At 41.0% G+C, this 26,562-nt stretch overlaps 1 protein-coding gene across 2 annotated transcripts in view; it reads right to left on the bottom strand.

The window, feature by feature from the left end:
• EFCAB14 (EF-hand calcium binding domain 14) overlaps positions 1 to 25,422 on the bottom strand; it is a 42,501-nt gene extending 17,079 nt beyond the window's left edge. For both annotated transcript variants that reach the window (XM_007978863.3, XM_007978864.3), the window contains exons 1-4: positions 24,179 to 25,422; positions 22,565 to 22,713; positions 14,161 to 14,306; positions 2,843 to 2,941 (exon numbers count right to left, since the gene is read on the bottom strand). In XM_007978863.3, the coding sequence (XP_007977054.1) occupies positions 2,843 to 2,941; positions 14,161 to 14,306; positions 22,565 to 22,713; positions 24,179 to 24,363 (579 nt within the window). In that variant the 5' untranslated portion in view covers positions 24,364 to 25,422. The remainder of the gene's footprint in view (positions 1 to 2,842; positions 2,942 to 14,160; positions 14,307 to 22,564; positions 22,714 to 24,178) is intronic.
• Positions 25,423 to 26,562: the final 1,140 nt, after the last annotated feature.

Here is a 26,562-nt window from a genome sequence, read left to right as displayed (position 1 = left end):
TGGCAGGCTGATGAGCGGCATTCCATTGTGTGGCTCTGTCACAGTTTCTCTCTCCCCCTGCTCATGGACATTCAGTCCGTGTTCAATATTTGACTATTACAAACGAAGCTGCTATAAACATTCATGTTCAGGTCTTTATGTGTGGACTTACGGTCATTCCCCTTTATCATGTGCGTTCTAATCGCCATAATACCTAGCAGGTGAATGGCTGATCATATGGCAGATCCATGCTTCACTTGTTAAAAAACTGCCCAACTGTGTTCTAAAATGGTTATGCCATTTTACATTCCCACCAGCAGGGAATGAGAGTTGTTGTTACTCCATATCCTCATCAATATTGGTACAGTCATTCTTTTCAACTTTAGCCATTCTAATGGAAGTGTATACTGTGAATTTAATTTACATTGCCCTAATGAAACACTGCCCTAATAAAAATCAGTGTTTCTAATTCTTTCAAATATCTTCAAACTATGATTCCATGTAGTGTATACTGAGTTAATTCATAGGACTATCTCTCTCTCTATATCAATCAATCAATTTTCTTAATTTAAATTATTTTTCCTAGAGGAAAACCAAATCTTCCCTAAAGAAAAAATATTAGTTTATAAATCTAGAACCCAGAGATAAGGTTCTCTCACAAACTGCCTCTGTCAATCCCTGCTGTGGGCAGGCAGATGGCCAAGCTAACACAGTAGACTGCCACTTGTTAGGAGCAAAGGACACTTCGAGCAAAAGTGGAAGGGAACCATTTCTGGCTTTGGGAAACTCAACATTGCAGAGATGAAAGAAAAATTCATTTGGCAGTGTTTGTTCTTCCTTTACTGTACAATCCTGTCAGCAACCATTGAATAGAGATATGAGTAGTGGCTTACTTTGCTTTCATTAGCCCTAAGGAGCTGAAGTGGACAGGGAACTTGGAGATATAATTCAGAAGCCATGTTTTAAAAAAGGCCTGTCCTAAGGGAACATCTAAAAAGGTGTTACTATTCAGTGAGTTTTGGCCTTTTCAAGACATGCTGACAGTTTTATAGTGCCACATTAGTAATTTTAACCAAGGCCATTTTTATTACACTGATATCCAAGAATCCAAGAGAACAGGAGATGATGTTAAAAAACATTACATGAGATACAATAAAGTTAGGCATTTGGGATGACCTACCACTTCAAAACTGAGCCACTTGAAAGAAACACAGCGCCTGGCATTATAAACACACAGATTTGCAAAGAGACCACACACTGGGTAAAAGTCTCTAAGTTGGTTTGCTATCTATGTAAGCTCTGAATGCCTGTTACAAAAGCTACAGGCATTCAAAGACACCAACTGTTTGTGAATCCAATCCTCACTGGCTGAATGTATGAGCCCATTAGGATGCCAGAAGATAGTAAGCTCTTGTTTAAGGATTTTTTTCTTTTTTTTTCCCTGAAGGAAGCAGCTGACAGAGCCATGTCAACTCTGGAGCAAAACTTTGAAACCAGTATTCCCATCAATTGCAAAGTGCCTGGTACATACTGGAGGAAGTTCCACAAATGTTTATTGAATGAATAAATTCAAGAATAAACCAGTTTCCTTTTCTAATGCAAGACTGAGAGTTGCTTCTGTACTAATGGCTACAGAAGCCTACTATTTCCTGACTTGGCCCTAGGAACAATGGCAAGAATCTGGCCTCATCAAAGTTGTCCCTACCTTTTGTTTTTTCCCCAAAGTTGTAAGTGGATGGTCACATTAGCCAAGTAGCAAATTATGGAGATTGAGCACACACAGATGGTGTGGCTATAAAATAGTAAATTTTGTTTTTGCTTATGGCTTAGAAATTTCTTGTTCCTTTGTGGAAAGAATTCATATGCTCATAGACCCTGGCACATAATCTGATCAAACTTAGCAAGTATTTTTAGAATTCAAAGATCCTAGATTTGATATCCACTGTTTGGGGAATCCCTTCTTCCACTTCCTGTGTCAGGGGATGATGTTTTTTGTGTTTGAATTAGTCACCTTCTTCTCCCTTCCTACCCCTATCCACTCTTCCCATCCAGCTCTAAAGATCCCTGACTACTATTCATCTGGTTGGTCACAGCTCACTGTAGCCTCAAACTCCCAGGCTCAAGTAATCTTCCTACCTCAGCCTCCTGTGTAGCTGGGACAACAGGTGTGTGCCACCATGCCCAGCTAACTTTAAAATTTTTTGTAAAGATGAGGTCTCCCTATGATGCCCAGGCTGGTCTCTAATTCCCAGGTTCAAGTGATCCTCCTGGCTCAGCCTCCCAAAGTGTTGGGATTATAGTCGTGAGCTACCATACCCAGCCTCCAAAGTGATTTTTACCAATTTATACTCCTAGCAGGAGCAGGAGTGTTTGAAAATTTCCTTTGTTCCAAATATCCTTGCCAACGCTTGTTTCCTGAAGTTTTAATTTTTGCATTTCCCTGGGTCATCTTTCTTTTTTTTTCTTTTTTAAAGTTTCTTAATCATGGAAAATAATAGAGATTTAGGACAACTATCATGTACAATTGGTCTGCTTTCATGAAGACACTGTGAATGGTGAAGTAAAAAAGCAAGTTGAAAAGCAAACCCACATATGCTAACATAAGAGAGCCAGCAGAGCAATTCTGGGACTCAGAGAGCCAAATAAAAAGGTATGAACCCATATAAACCACAGCTAATGTAACCTGTTGCAAATTAAAGGCCTAACTAACCAGACCACAACAAAATTGTTCTGAATTCTTTAGGACATAATGATACACTCCATTACTGCTCTCTTGGAGCAGCTGATTTCAAATGCTAGGCTTTCAATGAAAACTTGTAAGAAGCTAGAATTATGGCAAATAGTACCCATACATGGCACCTACCTTCTGAAGTCCCTCTACAGTGGTAGGCAGGCTAATCAAGTCTGCAGCTGACTTAACATTGGCTTTGAGGTGGTTCACTGCAGAAGTCAACAGAGAAATCTGAACAAAAAAGAGTAACAAACAGTGAAAACAAATGAGAATTTATAAAGTACATGTTACCTTCACAAACTCTATGGTTGGTGATGTCAAGACAGTCTAGGATTTTATGTGTTTCTGCAAACCTGTCAGCTCACAGGAGTAAAGGAGATAGTACTTTGGATAGAGCTGGGATCTGGGAGGCAACAATAATACCCCTTCTTTCCCTGCCCAATTTGAACACTAGTGCCAAAGAGTAAAGGCAGGTGTTATTCTTTACCCTGTCCTGGCAGTACAAGATTCCAAAATCTTAAATTACCCAAAAGATGCTGTAATTGTCACACACTCCTTCAACAATTGGACAGGAAGAAAGCTAATGATGAAGGATCACTTCGAAATTTCATTTTGGTAAAATGTAACACCTCAGTCATTTACCAAACTTTTGTTCCTGCCCAGGTGGGAACATATAAAGTAAAAGCCCATCTCACAAAATACAGTCTACAGGAACTGCACTCTGACAATCTGAACAGCACTTTCAACTAGTTGGGGATTTGGTTTTGGTTTAATAATGTGACTAATACTTCAAACTCAATAGCTCAACCAGAGCACTACTTTGTATCCTGAAGGGGCTCAATAAATACCCATTGACTCACTGACTGATACAATGTATTAAAATAGGAATTGAATCAAAATAAAATAGGACCTCCCTTCTGCCATTTAGGCATAGAATTCTAAATATCTAGACTTCGCTCTTGAACGGGAACTGGGGGAACCTGTGTAATAGTTTCAGGCTGCAGAGACAGTATTCTAAAAGCTTTGCAGTTTGGCTCAAAACACTCTTGAAAGATTCTTAGTTCTAAACTGCTTTCCCATTCCAGATTCTAGGATGAGAACACAGATCTATCAATAGCAATTATATTCAGAGTGGCCTCATAGGGTACCCACCAGTTTCTGGGTACTTGTTACGGATCAAGCACGGTGGTAGGCACTGGGGGGTGTAAAACAAAACAGAACCTGACTCCCTACTCATTCCTTTAGCAAATGTTTGGCATCTCTGTGCCAGACACTGCTGTAGTCACTGTGGAGACAGCAGAGAGGCAAACAAGACCATGAAGCTCTGCTCTCATGAAGCGTACATCCTAGTAAAAGGTGACAGAAAAAACAAAGAAAAGAATCCAGATTGGAGTAAGTACTATGCTAAGAACGTTTTCTTTTCTTTTCTTTTTTTTGAGACAGTCTTGTTCTGTCGCCCCAGGCTGGAGTGCAGTGGAGTGATCTCGGCTCACTGCAGCCTCTGCCTCCTGGGTTCAAGTGATTCTCGTGCCTCAGCCTCCTGAGTAGCCTGGGATTACAGGTGCATGCCCCTATGCCTGGCAATTTTTTGTATTTTTAGTAGAGATGGTGGCTTCGCCACGTTGGCCAGGCTGGTCTCGAACTCGTGGCCTCAAGTGATCCGCCTGCCTTGGTCTCCCAAAGTGCTGGGATTACAGGCATTGAGCCACCATGTCCAGCTATGCAAATAATTTAATTTAAACAAAGCTCCCTGAGTAAGTAGTAGTAGCTTGGTCTGAGACAGGGAGTCCGGTAAGGAGCCTGGGAACTTGGGAACTCAGGTTCTCTTTTCCCTCTTTTCTTTTAGGAGGGAAAAGTTCAGAGGCTTAAGACAAATTTTCAGCCATTCACTAATATAACAAATACTATTGGACCCTATTATACACCAGGGGTGAACAATACAGATGTCAGGGATCCTGTGGTGTTTACATTTTAGTGCAAGGAGACAGATATTTTTATACAGAAAAATATCAGATAGTGGGAAGCACTAGAAAAAAATTAAAATAAGGTAACTTGATAAGAGTGACTGGGTAGCAACTTTTAGATTGGTCGATCTGAGGAGGCCTCTGTAAGGAGATAAAATTTAAACTAAGATCTAAATAATAATAAGGAATTAATCACATGAAGATTGGATGAAACATATTTCAGGGAAGAGGGAACTGCTAGACCAAAAGCGCCAGTACAGGAAAGAGCTTGGCATATTCAGAGAATAGAAGTTTAGGTGGCAGGATCTCATAATGTGTGTGTATATGTGAGAGAGACAGAGAGACAGAGAAGTAGGCGGTGAGGCCAGTTGTGCAGTAAAGGGCCAGAACAGGCAGGACTCTGTAAACCAGAACAAGCACACGGGTTTTATTTGAGGTGTGATAGGAAGGGGTGTGTAAGCAGGGTAATTACATGAATGGAGACACCTTGTAGGAAGACTACTATGGCTCTCAGTAGAAATGGAGAGACCAGTAAGAAGGCAGTCTGTGTAGTCTTGGCAAGAGATAATGGTGGTTTAGACTTGAGTGGTAGTAGAGGTAATAGCAGAAGTAGAGACGATACAATTTGCTGGGGCTGGGTGGAAACAGTGAGGAAGGTAGAAGAATTAAGGGAAACTTAAGGCTGTCACCTCAAGGAGCTTTCAATATAACTGAGAGATAGGGCAAGAGTACATTAAAGAAACAAGCATTAAATGTGATACTGAATAAAGTTCTGAGAAAAGGACATCAATGCAAGCTGAAAGAAACAGGCTTCGCTGAAGTAGGACTCAAATTAGACTCTGACAGAGAAGTTAGAATTTTATACACAAAAACAAAGCAGACATTCTTTCCAGGTTAGAAGGGTGAGGGTGGCATCAGGGGATAGGGAACACAGTACGAATAAGCTCAGGAATACTTTCTTTTCACAACACTTCTCAAAGTGACAATGATTTGTTTATGTGGTTATTTGATTGAGGTTTCTCTCTTCCATAAGACTATAAGCTCCATGTGATCAAGGACGTCTGTTTTACTTTTCACAATATGTGTGACACAAAGACTGGAATTTGTTGAATGAATGGCTGAGAATGAACACTCTGTGTCTGGGATGGACAATGAGAAGGCTAGTCTATGCAGAGTAGAAGACAGAGGCCAGCGGGTAGGACGTAAGGCTAGATAAGTAGTGAACTTATTCTTTTCATCAGTAACTGGGTATAACAATAATAACAACAACAACAACTATTTAACAACTATCTTATAGGGATGTGTGATGGTTTCAAAACATGTCTACAAATTCTTTGATAGTCTTCTTCCCTTCAAGAGGTGAAACCTAATTCCCTTTCCCTAGAGTGTAGCCTGACTTAAGTAACTTGCTTCTAGAGAACAAAATAAAGTGGAAGTAATGACTGGCAACTTCAGAAATTAGGTCACAAAAGGTCCTATGCCTTCTTCTTTGCTCTCCCTTGGATTAGTCATTCTGGGGAAAGGTAGCTGCCATGCTGTGAGGACACTCGAGTAGCTCCAGAATGGAGTAGTCCATGTTGGGAGGAACTGAGGCCTCCTACCAAAAGCCATGTGAGTGAGGAACCTCCAGCCCCAGTCAGACCTTCAGATTATAAAGACCTGGCTGACATCTTAATTGCAGCCTTAGAGATCTTGGCCAGAACCAGTCTGCTAAGCTGCTCCCAAATTCCTGACATATAGAAACTATAAGATAATAAATGACTGTTGTTTTAGGCCACTAAGTGTTGGGGTAATTTGTAACCAAGGAACAGATGACCAATACAGGCTAGGAGAATTAAAAGATATATAATTAAAGCTCTTAGCATAGTACCTGGTACAGATGAAATATCAAATAAGTGACAGTTCTTTAACAGTGAAACACTAAAACATGCAGTTCTCCATAAGGACTCCAGAATAACCAGACTAATCATCAACATTGTAAATCTGTTCATTTAAAAACAAGATGGGTGAGAAATCTCAGCTCAAAGAGACACTCTCAGCAAACCATAAACTTCCTGAGATAAGCAATTACATTAAGGAGGTTTTCACCCATGCCTTTAAAAAGATATGAATGATATCCAGGTTTGAAAAGGACATATAGAAACAGGCATTTTCATGCACTGTTTATGGGAGTATAAATTAGAGAAGCCTTGTAAGAAGGAATATCCATCAAAATTTGAAATGTTTATATTCTTTATTTTAGTAATTTCATTTCTAGAAATCTTACAAATTAGTAGCTCATATGCATGATACATTTTAAAAAATACTTTTTCCTTATTTGTAACAGCAAAATAGTAGAAACAATTTAAATGTATATCACTAAGAATGTGGATATATTCAGTGGAAAAGCAAGTTGTAGAACACATATTGAACGACCTTATTTATTTACAAATACATGTTAACCCATAGGCTAATTCATATTAAAAACTATTATGATTTTGTAAACAGAAAGAGAACTAGAAGGATGCAGCCCACATTACTGACCCATTACCTATGGGAGTATGAGAGACAGAGAGAGAGAAAGAGAGAGAGAGAGAGAGAGAAAGAGAGAGAGTGTGTGTGTGTGCGCGCATGTGCATGTGAGATGGGAGCACAGAGATGGGAATTGAAGGAAAATTTTCATAGGATTTCTATACCTGTTTTATAGTTTAAATCTTATATAAGAATCCACTCACAAATTACTTATGACATTTTTAAAAGACAAAAGATGAGAAAGAAATATACACATAGGAAAAAGATAGCACATAACTTTGGAAAGAATTTGATGGGTTTTCTTGGCTGACCCTTTCTTTTATGCCCTCACTGGGCTTTCCGAGACCACTGTAACATGCCCAATCATAAAATGCTAGGAAGGGGTCCTGCCCCAGATATGTTTTCCTTAGTGCCCCAAAGTATGTACACAGTTGGCTCAAGATCAGTTTGAAGGGCAAGACTATAGTTACTCCTAAACCCCTATCAATGATGTGGTTACCTTTCAGCCATCTGAGGGGACAAACTCCTTCCTCCACTGACAACTGGCCAGATCCTAAAGGGACAAGCTGTTCTTGGGTAAAAACTCTTCTTCCAGGTACTGAAAGTTCCAACCTCCTGAGGCTATGGCAGAGTGCATGGCTAATCAGAAGTATCTTGGGAATGATAGTGGTCTCACAAAAAGTCAGGTAACTGGTTGGCAGCTGCCATTTCACCCAAAGTCAAGGAGCAGCTGAAAGCCAATGCCAGTAGGATCAGTGAGATGTTGCTGCACTTTTCTCCACGCCACAAACACTCTATGCCTGGTGTATCAGCTGCCTCACAGCAAAAGCATGCTCTGGAGAGGTGACCATTAACTTTCCAGGTAACAAACATCACTTAGGTCTTCTTACTCACTTATAAAACCTGGATCACACATTGTTCCCTAGGACTTGGCTATTTACCCATAAATTACAAAGCTGGGGTCCATCTTCTCTAGCATTCCTCTCTTCAGTAAAATAATGTCAAAATCTGTGGAAAACTATAGCAAAGCTTATATATGTAACTGAAATGGAGACAAGGTACCCTCCCATTACTTTCTCTGGAATTGCTCTGGCCTCTAACAGATGCATTCTAGAATGTCAGATCAGACTCAGGCATTAGAGAACTTACACCTAAAAGTCACACTTTGGAATTCAAAGAGTCTAAAAAGTTGAATTAAATAGAATCCATTAAGAAAAATCCATATTCCAGCCAAAATATGAATCATGACTTTTATGCATATTACATGACTTTTCATTGGAAAAATTAAAAATAGCTACTGTAGACCATTTGCTTAACACATCATTTTATACTATAAAGTTGGAAATGCTGCTTTTCTGCTTTGGGGTTGAAGTTAAGTGTCCTTTAAATAGTAAAGAAAAAGTTATTAAAACAGACAATCATCAATGATGAGTGATTATTAGCCCTAGTAGGGACTCAGCATCATATCCTTTCAACGTTATCTACTGAACACCTACTGAATCCTACAGGGGCTACAAACATGTAACGCAGCATGGGAAGCTGGAAAGAAAAGAGACTTCCAGGAATTGAATATTTTACTTTTAGTATTGCTACACAGCTGAGTGACTGTGGGCAAGCTACTTAACTTCTTTGAACCTCAGTGTTCTTATCTGTAAAATGGAGAGAACATCTCCTACTTCATAGGACTGTAGAAGCCAAGAAAGGAGATCACATGTGCAGTGCACCTAATAATGGCTGGCACAAAGAAAGCATTTAATGAATGGCAGTTACTGTCAATACCATCATCGTCGCTGCCATCATTTTCTTCATCATAATGCTTAAGGCTCAGAGAATAGTGTATGCCTTTCTAGTGCAATTAGAAGTATATGCAAATAAGCATCACATAAGGTATTTGGACTGAGTGCTAAGAGAGAGCTAAACAGAGTGCTATAGGAGAACGGCACTCAAGGTCCTTCTTGATGTGGCTCTTGCTGACTTACTTATCTCTGGCCTTTTTAACCAAACTATACTGCAGCTATAATGAGTGACTAAAATTCCCTGAACACACCATGTTTTCATTCATCTATACGTTTGCACATATAGTCAATTCTCATTATTAGTAGTAGTTATTCCTAGAAAACTTGCAACAAACATTCAATTAGTGAATACCGAACCACTGCTCCTTGGGGAAACACAGGTTAGGTTGCTGTGAGCCCTCTGCTCATACTTCTTTTTTTTTTTTTCTGAGACAGAGTCTTGCTCTTGTCACCCCGGCTGGAGTGCAATGGCATGATCTCGGCTCGCTGCAACCTCCAGCTCCTGGGTTCAAGCGATTCTCCTGCTTTAGCCTCTTGAGTAGCTGGGATTACAGGCGCTTGCCACCATGCCCAGCTACTTTTTGTATTTTTAGTAGAGATGGGGTTTCACCACGTTGGCCAGGCTGGTCTCAAACTCCTGACCTCGTGATCCTCCCACCTTGGCCTCCCAAAGTGCTGGGATTACAGGCATGAGCCACCATGCCCGGCCTGCTCACACTTTTTTTTAACTGATCAATATAATACACAACCTTGTTGTATGTGTATTTCTGTTTAAAGATATCTTATTTAATGCATATTGTTGACTCATTAGCATTGAACCCACAGCCTGCACAACCATAACTCATGCCTGAAAGAAGCCTATCTAACACAGGTATTTTTTCCATAGGGCACATCACAGTCTCCTTGCACTTCGGAACAATAGATAACACTTTAGCACTAAACCTGGGGAACATTTTTGAACACGGAAATCACCAAAAACATCACACAAATATAAAAAATATGGCATTAAATATACTGTGAAAAAGACACTGTTTACAGTATGAGAGCTGAACCAAGAAGGCAGTATGTCACCTTGTTCAAACTCAGCTGTAAATATGCATGCTGGGTGACTCAAATTCCTTGCGGCTATGTGTGTGTTGGTGAATGACTGCAAAAGTGCCACAAGTATAGATTTTGAGATTACATATAAATTTAGCAAGTACAGAATTCATAAATTATGAGGATCAACTGCACTAATGTTCTACGTAAAACATTCTTCTCTCTTTCTGTAGAATTCAGCTGGCCAACTCCTATTTGCCCTTCAGGACTCAGTTCAAATCTCTAGGAAATCTCACCTGGCCCCAGTCTAGGTGAGATATATACTTAAAAATGCCCTCACAATACTCATTTGGACCTATTTCTTTTTGCTTATCAGGCTGCTTTACAATTGTTTACTTTTCTGTTTCCTCCATCTGATTATAAGATCCTTGAGGGAACTGAGGGCAGTGGTTCACATGTGTAATCCCAGCACTTTGGGAAGCTAAGGTGAGAAGATTAGTTGATCGCAGGAGTTCGCAACTAGCCTGGGAAATAGTGAGACCCTGTCTCTACAAAAAAAAAAAAAAAAGAAAAGAAAAAGAAAGAAAAAATTAGCCAGGCATGGTGGTGCGTGCCTATAGTCCCAGCTACTCCGGAGACTTAGGTGGGAGGATCACTTGAGCCCAGGAGGTCGAGGCTGCACTGAGCTGTGCCTGCGTCACTGCATCCCAGTCTGGGTGACAGAGTGAGATCCTGTCTCCAAAAAAAAAAAAAGTCAGAGGGAGTTTGTTTGCCCCTTCTGTTCTGCCATGTGAGGACACAGCAAGAAAATGCCAAGTATGAAATAATGAGCCTTCATCAGACACCAAATCTGCTTGTGCCTTATCTTGGACTTCTCAGCCCCTGTTGTTTTTAAGTTACATAGTCTAAGATATTTTGTTATAGTAGCCCAAATGGATTGAGACAGTATCCAAACCTAGCTCCATAAAAGCAGCTAGGTAAATGTTTGTTGAATAGTATCTTCAAGGAAGTAGGAGGAGACTCCCTGTAACAGTCAAGAGGGAATGAGTATAAAACCAGAGGTTTCATGAATAAAACAGCAAAGTAAATTAGATTTCAACTACTAATTTAAAGCTTTTTCAAGGGAAGATTTGATTTTAACTTTTTTTCAAACTAATGGCTTTTTTTTTCAGATTATATTAACTTCAACTTACATTGTGATAAGAACAGTTCCTGTTAAGTGATATAATAAACTTCTTGTTTGAGCCAGTTTGAATTGCTTCTAAAACCACTGCCAGTAAAAGCATCTTAAGTGACAGTTATGTTTAGATATAGAAACATAGTTAAATATTCTTTTATTTTTCTATCTACTTTGGTTTAGGACAGATGCCTCTGACTTCAACAGACCATCAGAGATATGTAACATTAATTTTAGAAAACCACTCAGACAGAGAGTACTGAGCTCCCTTTGGAAACAGTGCAAGTCTCTGCTTTCCCATCACCAATGCTTCTGGGCCTGCGCTCACGGAGAAGTCCTCTGTTATCAGGCTGGCTTCGTAAGTCAGTCCCAGCATCTTTGAAGGCATATTGATGCTGAAATGGAAAGGGTTTCAGGGCAATCTCTTCCAGCTTCATATATGAAGCCCTAGGACAGAAGCAAACTTTCCTATTTATAGCAGATCCTTGAATAATATTTTGTTCAACGTCATTTGGTTATAACGTTGATGGAAAAAAACAGTCTGACTCCTGGCTGGGGCCACTGTCTGTTTGCATGTTCTCCTCACGTCGGCGTGGGTTTTTTCTGGGTACTCCCACATCACAAAGCTGTGCATGTTAGGTTAGTTGGCATGTATAAACAGACCCAGTCTGAGTGTGAGCATGTGTATGAGTAAGCCCTGTGATGGGGATGGTGTCCTGTACAGGGTTGGTTCCCGCTTTGCACCCTAAGCTGCCAAGATAGGCTCTGGCCACTCAGGACCTGACCCTGCACTGAAATAAATGGGTAAATAATTATTTTACTTGCTTTTATTAATCTTTTGTAAATGTACGTATCGCTCACATTTATTTCAATGCTGAATATTAGAAGTGTTTTGGTCTTTATCTAGAAGTTTAGTGATTTTTTTTGTGTGACCAGAAATGTGCCCTAGGAATTTAACTTTTTTTTTTTTGAGACAGGGTCTTGCTGTGTTGCCCAGGCTAGAGCGCAGTGACACGATCATAGCTCACTGCAGCTTCAAACTCCAAGGCTCAAGCAATTCTCCTGCTTCAGACTCCTCAGTCGTTGGGACTAAAGGTGTATGCCACCATGCCTGGCTAATTATTTTTTGTAGAGACAGGGTCTTGCTTTGTTGCCCAGGCTGATCTGGAACTCCTGGGATCAAGTGATTCTCCCACCTTGGCCTCCCAAAGTGTTGGGATTACAGGTGTGAGCCACCACACCTGGCCTTAAGTCCTGTTTATATTAATTAGCCTATGATAAAACTGGTTTCATTATGTGCCATTTACTTAAGTTCACAGTTTCCAAAAACCTATCAATGACATTGAGATTTACTGTATCTGCATTCTCAGGTGCTTCTTGCATTAAAAATAATGGCAGGCTAAGAATAAAATGATTCTTTTGTGTCTAGCTTCCTGGTTAAAGAGAACTCAGAAATCAACATATGTACCAAAAATTTGAAAATCTATCTGTGTTCTCTCACCATGTACCAATATCCCCTTTGACTCTTCCTATAATGTCAGTTTACAAGACTGAGATGAAAAATAGATAGCTGACTTCGCCTTTTCATGCTGAACAGTATCATCCTCCTCTCAGAACGGCAAACTGTATGACTGGCTACTTACATGGAATCCCCAGTTTGCCCCAGGCTTCAATGTGGTCTACTTTCACCTGATGTAATTTGCTGTATGAATGTAGGCAAGGCCAATTTCTCCTACCCTTTTTGCAAAAAAGGGGTGAATACCTGCTTTTCTCTAATTACTTAGAGTCCAAGAGTAAAGGACAGATAGTAAATACCAGGGGCTGTAACTCATGAATTATTTCATGAATAATTTTGAAAGATTAAATAGAACTGAATGGAAAGTAGCATAAGGCACCATACATATTAAGGGTGAGCTACTGTTTCAGAAACGTTTATGCCAGTTACAAATAGGTATGTATGCGTTTACTGGGTAATGATGTAAAACATTTTTTACTGCAGGTTCCAGGCAAAAGTTTGGAAGCCACTGCCCCACACTATTTATCACTGGTCTTAAGTGCTGAACTGCCCCACTCCTGGACCATTGCTGAAAGGTGTGGCTTCAGACATATTTGCAAGCGCTTTCTTCTAGCACAGCGCTCCTTGTCACTACTGGCTCATTCTGAACTTTGTGATTCTACTCTGAAGAAGACAATAACTTCTTAGCCCCAAGAAAAATAATATCTAGTTTTAAGCACTTTGCATGTGTGTCATTCATCTGGTACTTGACTTTTCTTTTCTACATATATACATTTCCTAACTAAACTGGAAAAACTAGGGATGGGACTATAGTCACCCTGTGACAAATACAGTATCCTAATCCATACAAGATGCTTGATCAACATCCTTAGAATAAGTCCCTTTTCTCTGGCAGAGTCCCACTTCTGGAATCAATGTCTATTCAACTCTGGTCAATTTAGGGACTGGAAAAGTTTATGCTCTATCTAGGCTTATTTGACTGGCCAAGGTATTTAACCAACTCCATCACCCACTCCTAAGCTATTCTTAGAATGACTACTGCTGATCATTTCCAGATTTTGTAAACTCAAATGAAATAAGCTCTCATTAGCTAATAAAAATGGGTTATCCACTTTTCTTGGGGGTTAGATGACACTCCTGTTTTATTTGACACCTACTCTACTCTGTAGGAAAGGGTGACTCAAGAAACTTCCAACTTTCTCTCAACTGCTATATTTAGTAGAATTATTTTCTTTCGCAGAAAGGATTAACATTTTAAATATTTGGTAAATTCATAACTATTTTACCTGACTTTAACATGCTGGGATTACAGTATGCAAAACCCCATTTCAAAAAGTAAAACAATCTGAAATGAATTCCCTATACCTACAATTCCCTATACCCTATTCATACTAAACAACCAAACAAATATTCATAGCTTACACAGCAAAAAATCAAACTTTTCCTACCTGCTTATTCATTTCTGTGATGTTTATCCAGACTTTGTTCAAACCCATCTCTCCAGATTCAATCTTCTCAAGCTGTTTTTGCTTGCTGAGTAGTTCTTCATTAAGTTTGGGGATTTCTTGGAATGAGCTTTTCTGATTAGATTCCACTAAAAAGACAAAATAAGAACAATCATAACTAGCATAAAGTGCCCTCATGGTCCTAAGATGAAAAAAATCATCAAGCACTAGGAAAGAAGATGGATTAATAAAAGTTAATTCCGACATTGTTCTTTGGTTTATGTGAATATATATCTTTTACACTAAAGCTCTCATTTTAACTGGGGCTATTTCACTACTGGCAATGCAACTTTTAAAGTTAGCCAACTAAAACTCATAACAGAATGTGAGCAGAAAGAGTTGCCTTTGAATCTCAACTCTGTGACTTACTATGATCTTGAGCAAATTACTCAAATTCTTAGAGCTCAGTTTCCTCATCTGTAATACAGTGATAAAATATACTTCACAGGATTGTTAATATTAAGTGAGAGAATGGCTGTAAAGCACTTAACACAGCTGGCCAGGCATATAATAGATGATAAATGCTAAGTACTACTGACCAGCTCAATTAAGGAGCTTTTAGATTAGTCAATTAAGATTTATAAATCTTATTCTATTAATGCCCAAGGTGAGATTGTAAGTTATATTTCTAAATGCTTAAATCTATTTTTTCCACCTTAGTCAACTGCAAGAGGGAGGTCTTGCCACCTTTTGAAAGCTGTTATGAGGACTAAGATTTTTAATCTTTTTCATAAATAGTAAACAGTATTTTCTTAAGTCTTAAATTACCCCAAAACTCAAAATGAAATAGAAGATAAAAGAATATGCTAAGTGAAGTAGTGTGATATTTGGCCTTTTTTGGGGGGAAACAATAGCTCCTGAATGGTTTAGGGATGTGCCAGCCTGAAGGTAGAGGCCTGAAACAATGCTTTCTCTTCTTTCTTTAAAGAGCATTTTCCCTTTTCATAGAGAATAAAATATTAATAATGGCTGGTCCTCCAGAATAAAATCTACATCCCTTTTTTTTTTTTTTAAAGCCACAGACTGCCTTAGTTATTATATGCTTCCTTAAAACTAGAAACTGACATAAAAGAGCCATATAAAATAACTTCCTAAAATGTAAGCTCCAAGACTCTTTTGTTCATTTCTGCACGGTTAGCTACATTTTGTTCATTTGCTCATGTAGTATTTTGTTCATTTCTACACTTAGAACACTCCTGACACATTTTATGCACTCAATCAATATTTACCACCTGAATAAATATCTGGCCTTTGCTTAACTTCCAATTACATTTCTCATCACTTTACCTACCTCTTCAACCTACTTGTGGTCAAGTAGATCTTCCTGACACACTAACCTCTGAAGCCTCATGACCCTTGCACATGCTATGGTTTCTGCCTAGATGCCCTTGGTTTGTCTCTTCTTTATTTCTACCACTTTGGCCTAGTTAATTCCTTTTAAGATTCAGCGGCAACAGCCAGGACCCTCAGACCACTGAACCTCTTTCCACTCCAAATTCTACCAAGCACTTAACATGTGGTGCTGTAACTTTACTCATCTGTCTCCTCTACCAAATGGCGAGAGGCTTGAGGACAAAGACTAGATCTAATTGGGTATGCATTTTCAGCAGCCAGCACAGAGCCAGGTATACAGAAGGGTTCAAATGCTTGCTCTGTGAAATAATTGTAGGGTATGAAATGGAGTTAATGTTATACTATTAAGTTAAACAAAAAAACCCTCAACACATAACCCAGGCTGGGTGCGGTGGCTCACGCCTGTAACCCTAGCACTTTGGGAGGCCGAGGTGGGTGGATCACCTGAGGTAAGGAGTTTGAGACCAGCCTGGTCAACATAGCAAAACCCCCTCTCTACTAAAAATACAAAAATTAGCCAGGTGTGGTGGCACATTTGTAATCCCAGCTACCCGGGAGACTGAGGAAGGAGAATCACTTGAACCTGGGAGGAGTTTGCGGTGAGCCAAGATCTCGCCACTGCACTCCAGCCTACGCGGCCGGAGCTAGATTCCATCTCAAAAACCAACCAACCAACCAACCAACCAACCAACCAACCAAATAAAAACCCAAACACACTGAACAGCAACTAAGATCCCCCACAAAATGAGGAGTGATGGTGGTATCCTTATTTTAAGTAAGCTCACTACTGAAAATTCAGATTAAAAGAAATGAGATATATTTCCTCACTTTCCAAACACGTTTGCCAAAGGGTTTCATTATAATGACAGACTTCCTATATGCTTTAACATTTAAAAAAATCGATATTTGGTAATTGTACATGCTTACAGGGTACACAGCAATGTTTCCATACATATAATGTATAGTGATCAGATCAGAGTAATTAGCATATCCATCATCTCGAATATTTATCATTTCTTTGTGTCGGGAATATTTGATATCCTCCTTATAGCTATTTGGAACTATCTAGTGTTAACTCTAGTCATGCTACAGTGGTACATAACACTAGAACTTTCTCCTCCTATCTAGCTGTAATTTTTCATCCTTTAACCAATCTCTCCCTATCCTTTCTTCCCCTACTCTTCTCAGCCTCTAGTATCCTGTTGTATTTTTTTAATTCTATAGAATCAAATTATTTGAAATATATTTTTATTTTGTTTAGACATGAGGTCTCTCTCTGTTACCCAGGCTGAAGGGCAGTGGCATGATCACAGCTCACTGCAGCCTCAAACTCCCGGGCTCAAGCGATCCTTCTCCCTCAGCCTCCTGAATAGCTGGGACTACAAGCTTGCACCACCATGCCTTAATTTTTTAAGAGATGGTGTCTTGCTATGCTTCCCTGGACTGGTCTCAAACCCCTGGGCTCAAGTGATCCTTCTGCCTCAGCCTCCTTAGTTGCTGGGATTACAGGCGTGAGTCACCACACCCAGTGAAATAAACTTTTCTTATCTTCCACATATGAGTGAGAACATGCAGTGTTTAACTTTCCATTCCCAGCTCATTTCACTTAACAATGTCCTTCAGTTCCATCCATATTGCTGAGAATGACAAGATTTCACTCTTTTTTATGGCTGAATAGTATTCTACTGTGTATATATACTACATTTTCTTCATCCATCTGCTGTTGAACACCTAGGTTATTCCATATATTGGCTATTGTGAATAATGCTATAATAAACATGGAGGTGTGGATGTCTCTTCCACATACTGATTTCCTTTTGCCCAGTAGTTTCCAGCAGGTGCTTTTAATATAGCACTTGATTTACACACGGTTTACAGGAATATATCTATCTCATACAGTAAAAACATTTTACCAGCCAGTCTAAATTCATTTCACTGAATTTCCTATACATTTTCAGTTAGGTTATAAAGAAGAACTCATCCAACAAACATCTGCCATACTCAGGTACCCCAAAGGGGCAAGGGGCGAAGTCTCTCTTTCCTGCAGTCTATATGCACGAACTAGGAGGCAGGAGTGGAAGAGGAAATAGACAAATACATAAATAACCTGGGTTACAATTATTAACTAATAAACATATAAAAATATATTTTTTAGCCCTGAAAATATTCTGGATCCTGAGGATTGTATGAGCCAAGAGGGGATCACAATGATTATCTGGTTTGGAGCTTTTTAGGAGAGACAAGCCAAGTAGAGGTACATTTATTACATAAATGGGAGGTAGTGTAGCAAACAAATAACTTATGATTACTAATTCATGTTTTTCCAATACAGGAAGCAAATAATTGAAAATTTTGTATGTTAATGCTCAAAATAATGTACGTAGTTCTTTTGATTCCCTAATCTTTAAGATGAGGAAATGGAAAAATGTCAACATATACCAAATAGTAAACATAATGTTGACAGGATTAAATATAAAATAAACTATATTTTATAGTTATACAATGTCTTTCCAGTTTGCAATAAACTTTTATGTATTAATTATTCAACAACTTGCAATTAAACCCCCACCATGTGCCCAGCCCTGCATGGGTACCAGTATATACAAAAGACCCTGAAGCTCTCAGCCTAGTGGGGAGCCAGGCGTGGTCATAGAATTACTACAGAGTGTGACTGATGTTATGACAGAGGAATGCCCAAAGCGCTCTGGTAGCACAAATACATCTCTATATTTTATAGATGAGAAAATGAAGGCCCATAAGTGACTTGTCTAAGTTTTACAGCTAGTTTTGCAAAGCCAGAATTCAAAAAGTCAAACCTGTTGCTCCTAGAACCAGTACTTTTTCTACTATACTTTAGAGGTCACAGATACCTATATCTCCTAATGCCCTCGTTAGCACAAGACCATTTTTAAGTTCTGCGCTAAATGACCAAGTCACTACTTTGTCTGTATGGACAGAAAAGGAGATGCCTGATTTATTTACACTTTCCACATTTATTTATACTCTTTCAAATTTCTGTTCGTTTATTCAAGTGTTCCATAGTTGAGTGGCAGAAAAGGATGGTTGAGAATAGAATCTTCCTTAGAATAACTGTGGAGGTCTTTTGAAGTATCTGGTTTTGGAAAAAAGAGCACTGAGCTAAGAGTTTCAGGGCCAGTCAGTACTTTTAGCTTAAGGATCAAGTTTCTCTTTGACTGAAAAAAAAAAAAAAAAAGAAAAAGCCTATCTGCTTTGCTTTCTATTTCAAGTATTTTAGTAATCCTTCTTCCTTTCCTTGCAAGTGTCTTGGAAAACTTATAGAAATAAAATCAAGAAGTTCTGGATTTCTCAAAAAGGTATTAAAGCCAGACAAGCAGGTGGTCTTATCCAAATTCGTGAATCCCACTGTCTTCTTGAAAAACAAGAAAAAAAAATTAACCTTAAAAAATATATTTAGGCAGGGTGTGGTGGCTCAGGCCTGTAATCCCAGCACTTTGGGAGGCTGAGATGAGTGAATTACCTGAGGTCAGGAGTTTCGAGACCAGCCTGGCCAACAAGGTGAAACCCTGTCTCTACTAAAAAAAATTAGCTGTGTGTGGTGGCATGTGCCTGTAATCCCAACTACTCGGGAGGCTGTGGCAGGAGAATCACTTGAACCTGGGAGGCAGAAGTTGTAGTGAGCCGAGATCGTGCCATTGCACTCCAGTCTTAGTGACAAGAGCAAAACTCCACCTCAAAAACAACCAACCAACCAACTAACCAACCAAAAAAAAAAAAAAAAAAAAAGCATAATTCAAAGAAAGATTATTTAAACCTAACAAGATTGGTTCCATTTAGTCAAGATACTGGTTATCACAAAAAAACTCTCAAGTAGTCTACAATGGTTTAGCCTCTGGACTGACTACACCCCATCCCCTACCCTCCCTCAGGAAGTCCTGTTTTGCAATGTCAGGAAGACATTGCAGGTGCTGGCATTTCTATTGTAGCAAATCAAAGCCAACAAAGCAGCTGGACTGACAATTCCAAATGTGCTTCATTCAGCTTGCTGACAAATGTTGTCAGGGTCCTAGGAGAATGTGGCTCAGTGGTAGAAAGCAGGGTCTGCAGTCCAGGGTATAATTCTTGACATCTCCTGAAGACAGTATAATATTTCCAGGGATTGGTATTAACAAGTGTTCAATAAATATTTGTTGACTGACTGCCAGGTCTATTATATGTACCCGGTCTATTTTTAAAATGTAGTACTTTGTTTGCATTCCCAAAGAAATTACCTGAAAAGCTCAGCTAACCCTATAAATTACATAAGTATCCCGTAAACACAGGTGCAGAGCAATCAGAAAAAGGAATCCCTGGATGCGTGAATTGAGCAATGTTTTGAAATATATAAATAAATAATTGCTATATGTGATCAAAACAAGCTACAGCACAAGCCTATAGCTCAACTACAAGCCTAACTCACTACAAGACTGTAGTTAGGAGACCCAATTAACTAGCTACAGAGAGATGATGGCACAGACAGATGACTTCGGTGGTTATTTATGGTTGAACACTGTTTCTGAGAACCTAGTTTCCAAGTTATGCTTACTACCTACATACAAAGAAAAAATTGGCCTTAGAGACACTGTGGAATATTGCAAGGACAACTATAAAGGAGGAAAAATAACTATGGGGTACATATCTCATTGTTTCTTATACCATACTCCAAAAATTGGTAATTCAGATTAGGATTCTGGCAAAGAATTGTGGCATACCGAATCCCCATCCCCAGAATCAGAAACTCAGAAAAAAACCAAAGTTAGTATTTTAACTTTTGTCTGTTTGTTTCAAAGCAACATCACTAGAAATATCATTAACACACTAAAAATTAGCTGTTCTTAGGCTGGGTTCAAAACTTGAGTAACTGTAGGCAGCCAACAGAAGTTGGGATATGGTAATCTTCTAGGCTTCAGATGGGAAAGTGAGGATATTGTAATCTTCTAGGCTTAAGCTGGAAAGTAAGAACTGCAGTTTTGGAGCCAGATTTCTTTATGACCTTGAGAAAGCCTTGTGGTCAGTTTCCTGGTGTGCTCATGCTATTAAGGTTAGGGTATTTGTGATTAAGTTGAAACTGGTGCCTTTGATTAGAAGATTAACCCTTGAAACCTAGAGCCAAAAATGTCAGTGTTGCTAAAAAAAAAAAAAAAAAAAAAAATCTGTCAAATCCAGTCAAAGCTACTGTGCAAATGTACCTTTTGGAAAAAGTAATTTGGGCCGGGCACAGTGGCTCACAGTTGTAATTCCAGCACTTCGGGAGGCTGAGGCAGGCAGATCACTTGAGCCCAGGAGTTTGAGACCAGTCTGGGCAACATAGCAAAACCCTGTCTTTTACAAACATACGAAAATTAGCAGAGGGTGGCGCGTGCTTGTAGTTTCAGCTACTGGGGTTGGGGGTGTGGGGTGCTGACGCGGGAGGACTGCTTGAGTCCATGAGGTCAAGGCTGCAATGAGCCAGATGCCACTGCACTCCAGCTTGGGTGATAGGGCAAGACCTTATCTCAAAAAAAAAGAAAAAAAAAAAGGAAATAAATGAAAAAGTAATTTGGATGTGTAAAATACAACTTTACAATTTAGAATATACAAAACTCTGTGACTTGAAAACCTCCTTAAACTTTAAAACTCATTCATGAGATAAACATTTCTGACAGTTGGATAGTGTTCAAAGTAGGTATGGTTGTTGTAAGCCCTTCATGAATATGTAAATTGGTGCAAGTTTCCTAAAACTTTAAAATGATAACACTCATTAATGGTATTTAAATTTTTTTCTTGAAACAGATCATGTTACTAGTATAAGCACAGCTAAGGAGAGAAATCTATCAGTCCTTACTCTAAGCTTGAAAACTGGTAAGTGTGCAGAAAACCAGTTTTTCCTGTTTCTTCTACTAAACTTCTTTTAGATTACTGACGAAGTTGACATCCAAGAGATTTGTAGGCCCTTGAATAAATGTGCGTAGGCTTACAAGGCCACCGGGAACAGTGGTGCAGATAGTAGTGTTATAAATGTGAAGTTGGGCAGCAAGGGGCAAGAGGATGCTCAGCTCTTTCATACTTAATCACTGAACAAATTACTTAATCCTTCTAAGAGCACAAGATAATAAAAATAATAGCCATCTCACGGGATTATTTTGTAAAGAAAATCATATGAGACTTGGCACACAGTAGGCCTTCCACAGATGTTAGCTACTCTTATTATTGCCCATTCCTATGCTCTTATTTGGTCTTTCTAAAGAGGCAATCGTTTGACAGATGCTCCCACATTCTTTCTCAAATGGCCCTGTGAGGTAGAAGGAATAGCTCAGTGTTGTCATTGTCACTTTATACTCGGGGAGATGCAAGCTATAAGTAGAGGTTACACGAAGTTCTAGACTCCTATCCTAGGGGTAGGAGTCTCTTGCCTTCTGCACGCTAAGCATTTACTGCAATGCCATTATTTCAGATATTACTTCTCCTGCTGGTGCATAAGCACTGCCTTTTATTTGTGAGTTTAAAAACAAATAAGTGTTATAACATTCAAGCAGACAGCTCAAAAAGAGTATAAAAATACTGAGAGGAATGTATAATTGCTTCACCAGAATGAGCAAAACTCTTCGTTCAGCATGGTTGACTTTGTCCCAGAACCTGGAAAGGAGTCCAAGATTACACCCTGAAGAGAGTGACCACTGCCGGGCGCGGTGGCTCACGCCTGTAATCCTAGCACTTTGGGAGCCCGAGGTGGGTGGACCAACTGAGGTCAGGAGTTTGAGACCAGCCTGACCAACATGGTGAAACTCTGTCTCTACTAAAAATACAAAACAATTAGCTGGGCGTGGTGGCATACACCTGTAATCCCAGTTACTCAGAAGGCTGACCACAAGAATCACTTGAACCTGGGTGGCAGATGTTGCAGTGAGCCGAGATTGCACCACTGTACTCCAGCCTGGGCAACAGAGCAAGACCCTGTTTCAAAAAAAGAAAAAAAAAAAAAGGAGTAACCACTTACTTGTTCGAAATTTTTCCTTGAGGGCATCCAGATCCTCCTTGAGAGCAACCTGCATCCACACCAAGCCAACACAGGCCACAACACAGGCAGCAAGGATGACAAAACCACAGAGCGGATAACAGATCTTGCAGCATCGTAAATAGTCTCCCCTGCTCAAGAGAACAAATTCAACCATGAGTACAGAAGTGATTATGGGGTATAGCTTCATTAGAAATAGTACACGTTTTGCCATGCAATTATCTCCTCTAAATGAATAACCAGTGAATTAACCAGGGAAGGTAGGGTAAAGCACTTAAATGAATAAATAATATGACCTATTAAGGGTTCATCTACTGGGTACAAAAGTTTCAAACGTCACATAAAACAGAGGGAGCTCCTGCAGGTAAAAGGAAGATCGTAAAGGCACTGCAGCTGTCATCATCAGGAGAGAGGTCTTTGAATACAAGCTCAGGTCACAAAAGTGTAAAGATCAATGTTTCGCTGCAATTCCATCTCTGCACTGTAATTTGCCTATTGATTTCTCTCTCTCAAATGCATACTCACTCACTCCGGGGAATCTTGTTTCAGTTTCCTGAAACTTTATAAACTTTTGAGCAAGTTTTACTGCAAAAGAAATGAAAGAAACAGGATCTATAGTTTTAAGTGGACACCTGGTGTATTCTAGCTTATTGGCTCAGAAGTAAGGAAACACAGAAGGGGCTAGATTTCACACAAAACATCAACCAACTTACAAGGTCTAAACTAACTTAGCAGGGTAACTACTCCAGGTATCTTCTGATGAAGGTAACACTTCATCAGACCTTCATAACCCAAACCCAGGATTGCCCTTAACAGCCTAAGTTGACAAAGCTCATTAGAAATCAAACTCTTCCTTTAACAAAACAAGACATTTTAAACCAACCAACCACTCAATGTCAGCACCCTGACCTTCTGCCTAGCCATTGTTTCCACATCTTCAGCAGAATCCTCTTTTCTTTTAGTGTGCGCCCAGAGAGTCCAAGGGCGTTTCTAAAGTTCCCTTTGGTCCTTTCCCACCCTGAGCCCCATTCCCAATGTCCTCAAATCTTACGACTTGATTTGCCTAGTGGTCTCTACACCTATGAATGACTAGGGAAAATGATGCCTCTTCTTTTGCCCCCCCACCCCACCTACTCTCAAGGCTCCTACTTCCTACTATATCTCTCACCATATTTCCCCATCACCAATATTCAGAATCATCAAAAGTGCAAAAACGAAATAATTTGCAGTCTTAAAGTCTCTGTTTCTCCTTTGTTCTACACTGTTTCAAAAGGTCTAGTCTCCAAAGCTTCTCTGCTCCTCTGTCTCCATTCTTCGCTTCTTTAGGACTCCCTGGGCTCTTGGCACATTCTCCCAAGTCCATATTTCCACCTCAGATTTGGAGATTTTCTTCCTACACCTAAAGACAGGTCTCTAACTTATTCTTCATTCAGGATCTGAACTTACCTTTTCCCTAAAACCGTTTTTCCCTCTTTGACTTCCAAGGTCTACACCCTTTTTTCTTCCTAAAGAATTCCTTTCTCCTTCCTGTCAATGTGGCCCCTTGGTAGTGCAAGGAGATGCCATCTTCCCATTCCACCTTTCACCACTACTCACTTGGCAAAGCGAGAGCGATTTCCAACCACACCGAATTCCTCTTCCTCTTCGGAGCTGGACTCAGAGTCTGAGTCGGGAGGCTCAGTGCGAAGCAGGCGGTGACTGCTTGGGCCTTTCTTGGGCTTCTTTCTCCGGCTGTCCCCAGCCAAACCAATCAGTGCATTGAGCTCTTTGCGCTTTTTCATCTTTTTGTGTGGGGTAAGTGGAGCCCCGACTCCTGAGCTGCCAGGTTCGTACCCGACGCCCAATTCTCTTCCTGCCTTGGAGCTGCCTTCCAGGGTTGGAGATCCTGGGCCAGAGCCCCCTGGTCACTCCCACCTAGGGGTGGGACTGACCAGATCCGCCAGGGACTGGAGATTGGAGCCCAGAGGAAACTGGAACTCAGATGGGTGGGGGAAATCACATAGAAATGGCCAAGGAGCTGGTGACCCCAAAGGATAAGGCCTTGGGCGCAGAGTGTTAGTAGAGGGTGGAAAGGGGACTTTATCTTCCAAATGGCGAAAAAAAGCCAAGTCAAAAATGAAGGATTCTCAGCCCGGATAAGTAGGCAATACTTCTAAGAGTGCTCCAGGAGCTGAGGAAGGGCACGCTTAAAATAGGTGTTTTGTACCTCCGGGGGAGGATTTCCAACGGAGAGGGAAGAGAAACTTGTTCTTGAATGGGAAGAGAGCGGGGAGGTGCAGAGCAAGAACGTGGGAACGCGTCAGTCCCTTCCTGGCAGGACAGGTGGCGGCAGGAGGCGGCTCCCAGCAGTTACAATCCCAACACTGCTTGGCCGCAGAGAAAATGCCCGGCCCAGGAAGCCGGCTGGGGTGTGTGATGATCACCGTTCTCCGGCCTCCGTCCTGAACGTGAAGGAGGCCCGAAGCCGAGGAAGATCCGGATCCCGGCTCGAAGGGTCGGCCTGAGAGAAGCCAGTCCCGCGCCTGCTAGACCCCCGCCCCGCTGTCTGGGCCTTGGGGACACGGTGCCGCGGGCGACGGCGGCTTGGCCGACAGAAAGCGCTCCCGCCCGTAGTTTGAGGTCTCCGGCACGGGCAACTCTCGGCCACTCACACGCGCAGGCCCCACTCCAGCCGCGACTCCGGCCCCTGCTCCGGCTTCGGCCGCGGCTGCTCCCGACACGTTGTTGTTGGTGTTGGTGGCGGTGGCGGCGGCGGCGGCGGCCGCGGGCTCCAGACCCGGGCCATCGCTCCAGCCCCAGATCACTTCCCCGTTGGCAGCGGCCACCGGCGCCGCCTGCCAGTAAGCCGTGCTCCCATTGGTCACCCGCCTGGGTGACGTCACGCCGGGGCGAAAGTCGTGGCGGAGAGGTGGGGCGTTAAAGGGGCCTTGCCCCGGCTGGGGCTGGGTCCCACCCGCCGGTTAGGGTGGCCCCGCCCCCAGGAGGGCTTCCGGGACCTGCTGCTCATCTGAGCCGGGTGGAGTTCTGCATCCTGCGGAGCGCGGGCGGGGCAGGCAAAGTACCCAGCTGCTCGACCTACCTGGAAAGTTTATCAGCCGCCCAGGCACCCAGTTGTGAACTGGACTAACCAAATCTGAAGGCTCTGCCCCTCTGACTCTCACACAGGCTATTAAAAGTTTAGGCGCGTTTCAGATTAATGAACACAATCATTCAGTCAATAAATATTTATTGAGAGCTTACTTACTACGTGTCAGGAGCTGTTCTAGCGCTGGGGATACAGCCATGAACAAAATAACCAGGGTCCTTGTCTTCCTGTGTAGGGTTGCCAGATTTAGCAAATGAAAATGTAGGACACCCAGTAAAGTTTGAATTTCAGATAAACAGCAAACAACTTTTTAGCGTTAAGACATCCCATGCAACATCTAGGACATCCTCATACTAAAAAATTATTCATTGTGTATGTGAAATGCAAGTTTAGCTGAGCATCCTGTATCTTATCTTCCAATCTATTCCTGCAGTTTATTTATACTCTAGTGGGAGGAGAGCAACAATAGGCAAGCATGTTAAATGTCAGGAGGTTATAAGTGTTATTAGGAAAACTGAAACACGGTCAGGTGATGGGGAGTGCCTCTGTGAAAAGGGAACATTCAGCGAGATTATCAGAGGAGGTGAGGGAGTGAGCTGTGCAGTGTTTGCAGGAAGGAGTGACCAGGAAGACCTGTTGTGGCTGGACCAGAAGAGCAAGGAACAGAGTGATAGGAAATGAGGTCAGAGAAGCATGAGAGGCCAAAGCTTTAGGGCCTTATGGATCACTGAAAGGACTTTGGGAAAGCACTGGGGGCTTTAAGCTAAGAGGTGGCATACTCTGGCTTTTCCGTTAAAAAAAAATCACTCTGGGCCGGGCGTGGTGGCTCACGCCTGTAATCCCAGCATTTTGGGAGGCCGAGGCGGGCAGATCGTGAGGTCAGGGGATGGAGACC

This window comes from Chlorocebus sabaeus, chromosome 20, assembly GCF_047675955.1.
Source record: "Chlorocebus sabaeus isolate Y175 chromosome 20, mChlSab1.0.hap1, whole genome shotgun sequence".
Classification (NCBI taxonomy): Eukaryota; Metazoa; Chordata; class Mammalia; order Primates; family Cercopithecidae; genus Chlorocebus; species Chlorocebus sabaeus.
The sequence above is the reverse complement of the archived record's forward strand: the minus strand, read 5'-3'. Positions and strand labels throughout refer to the sequence as shown.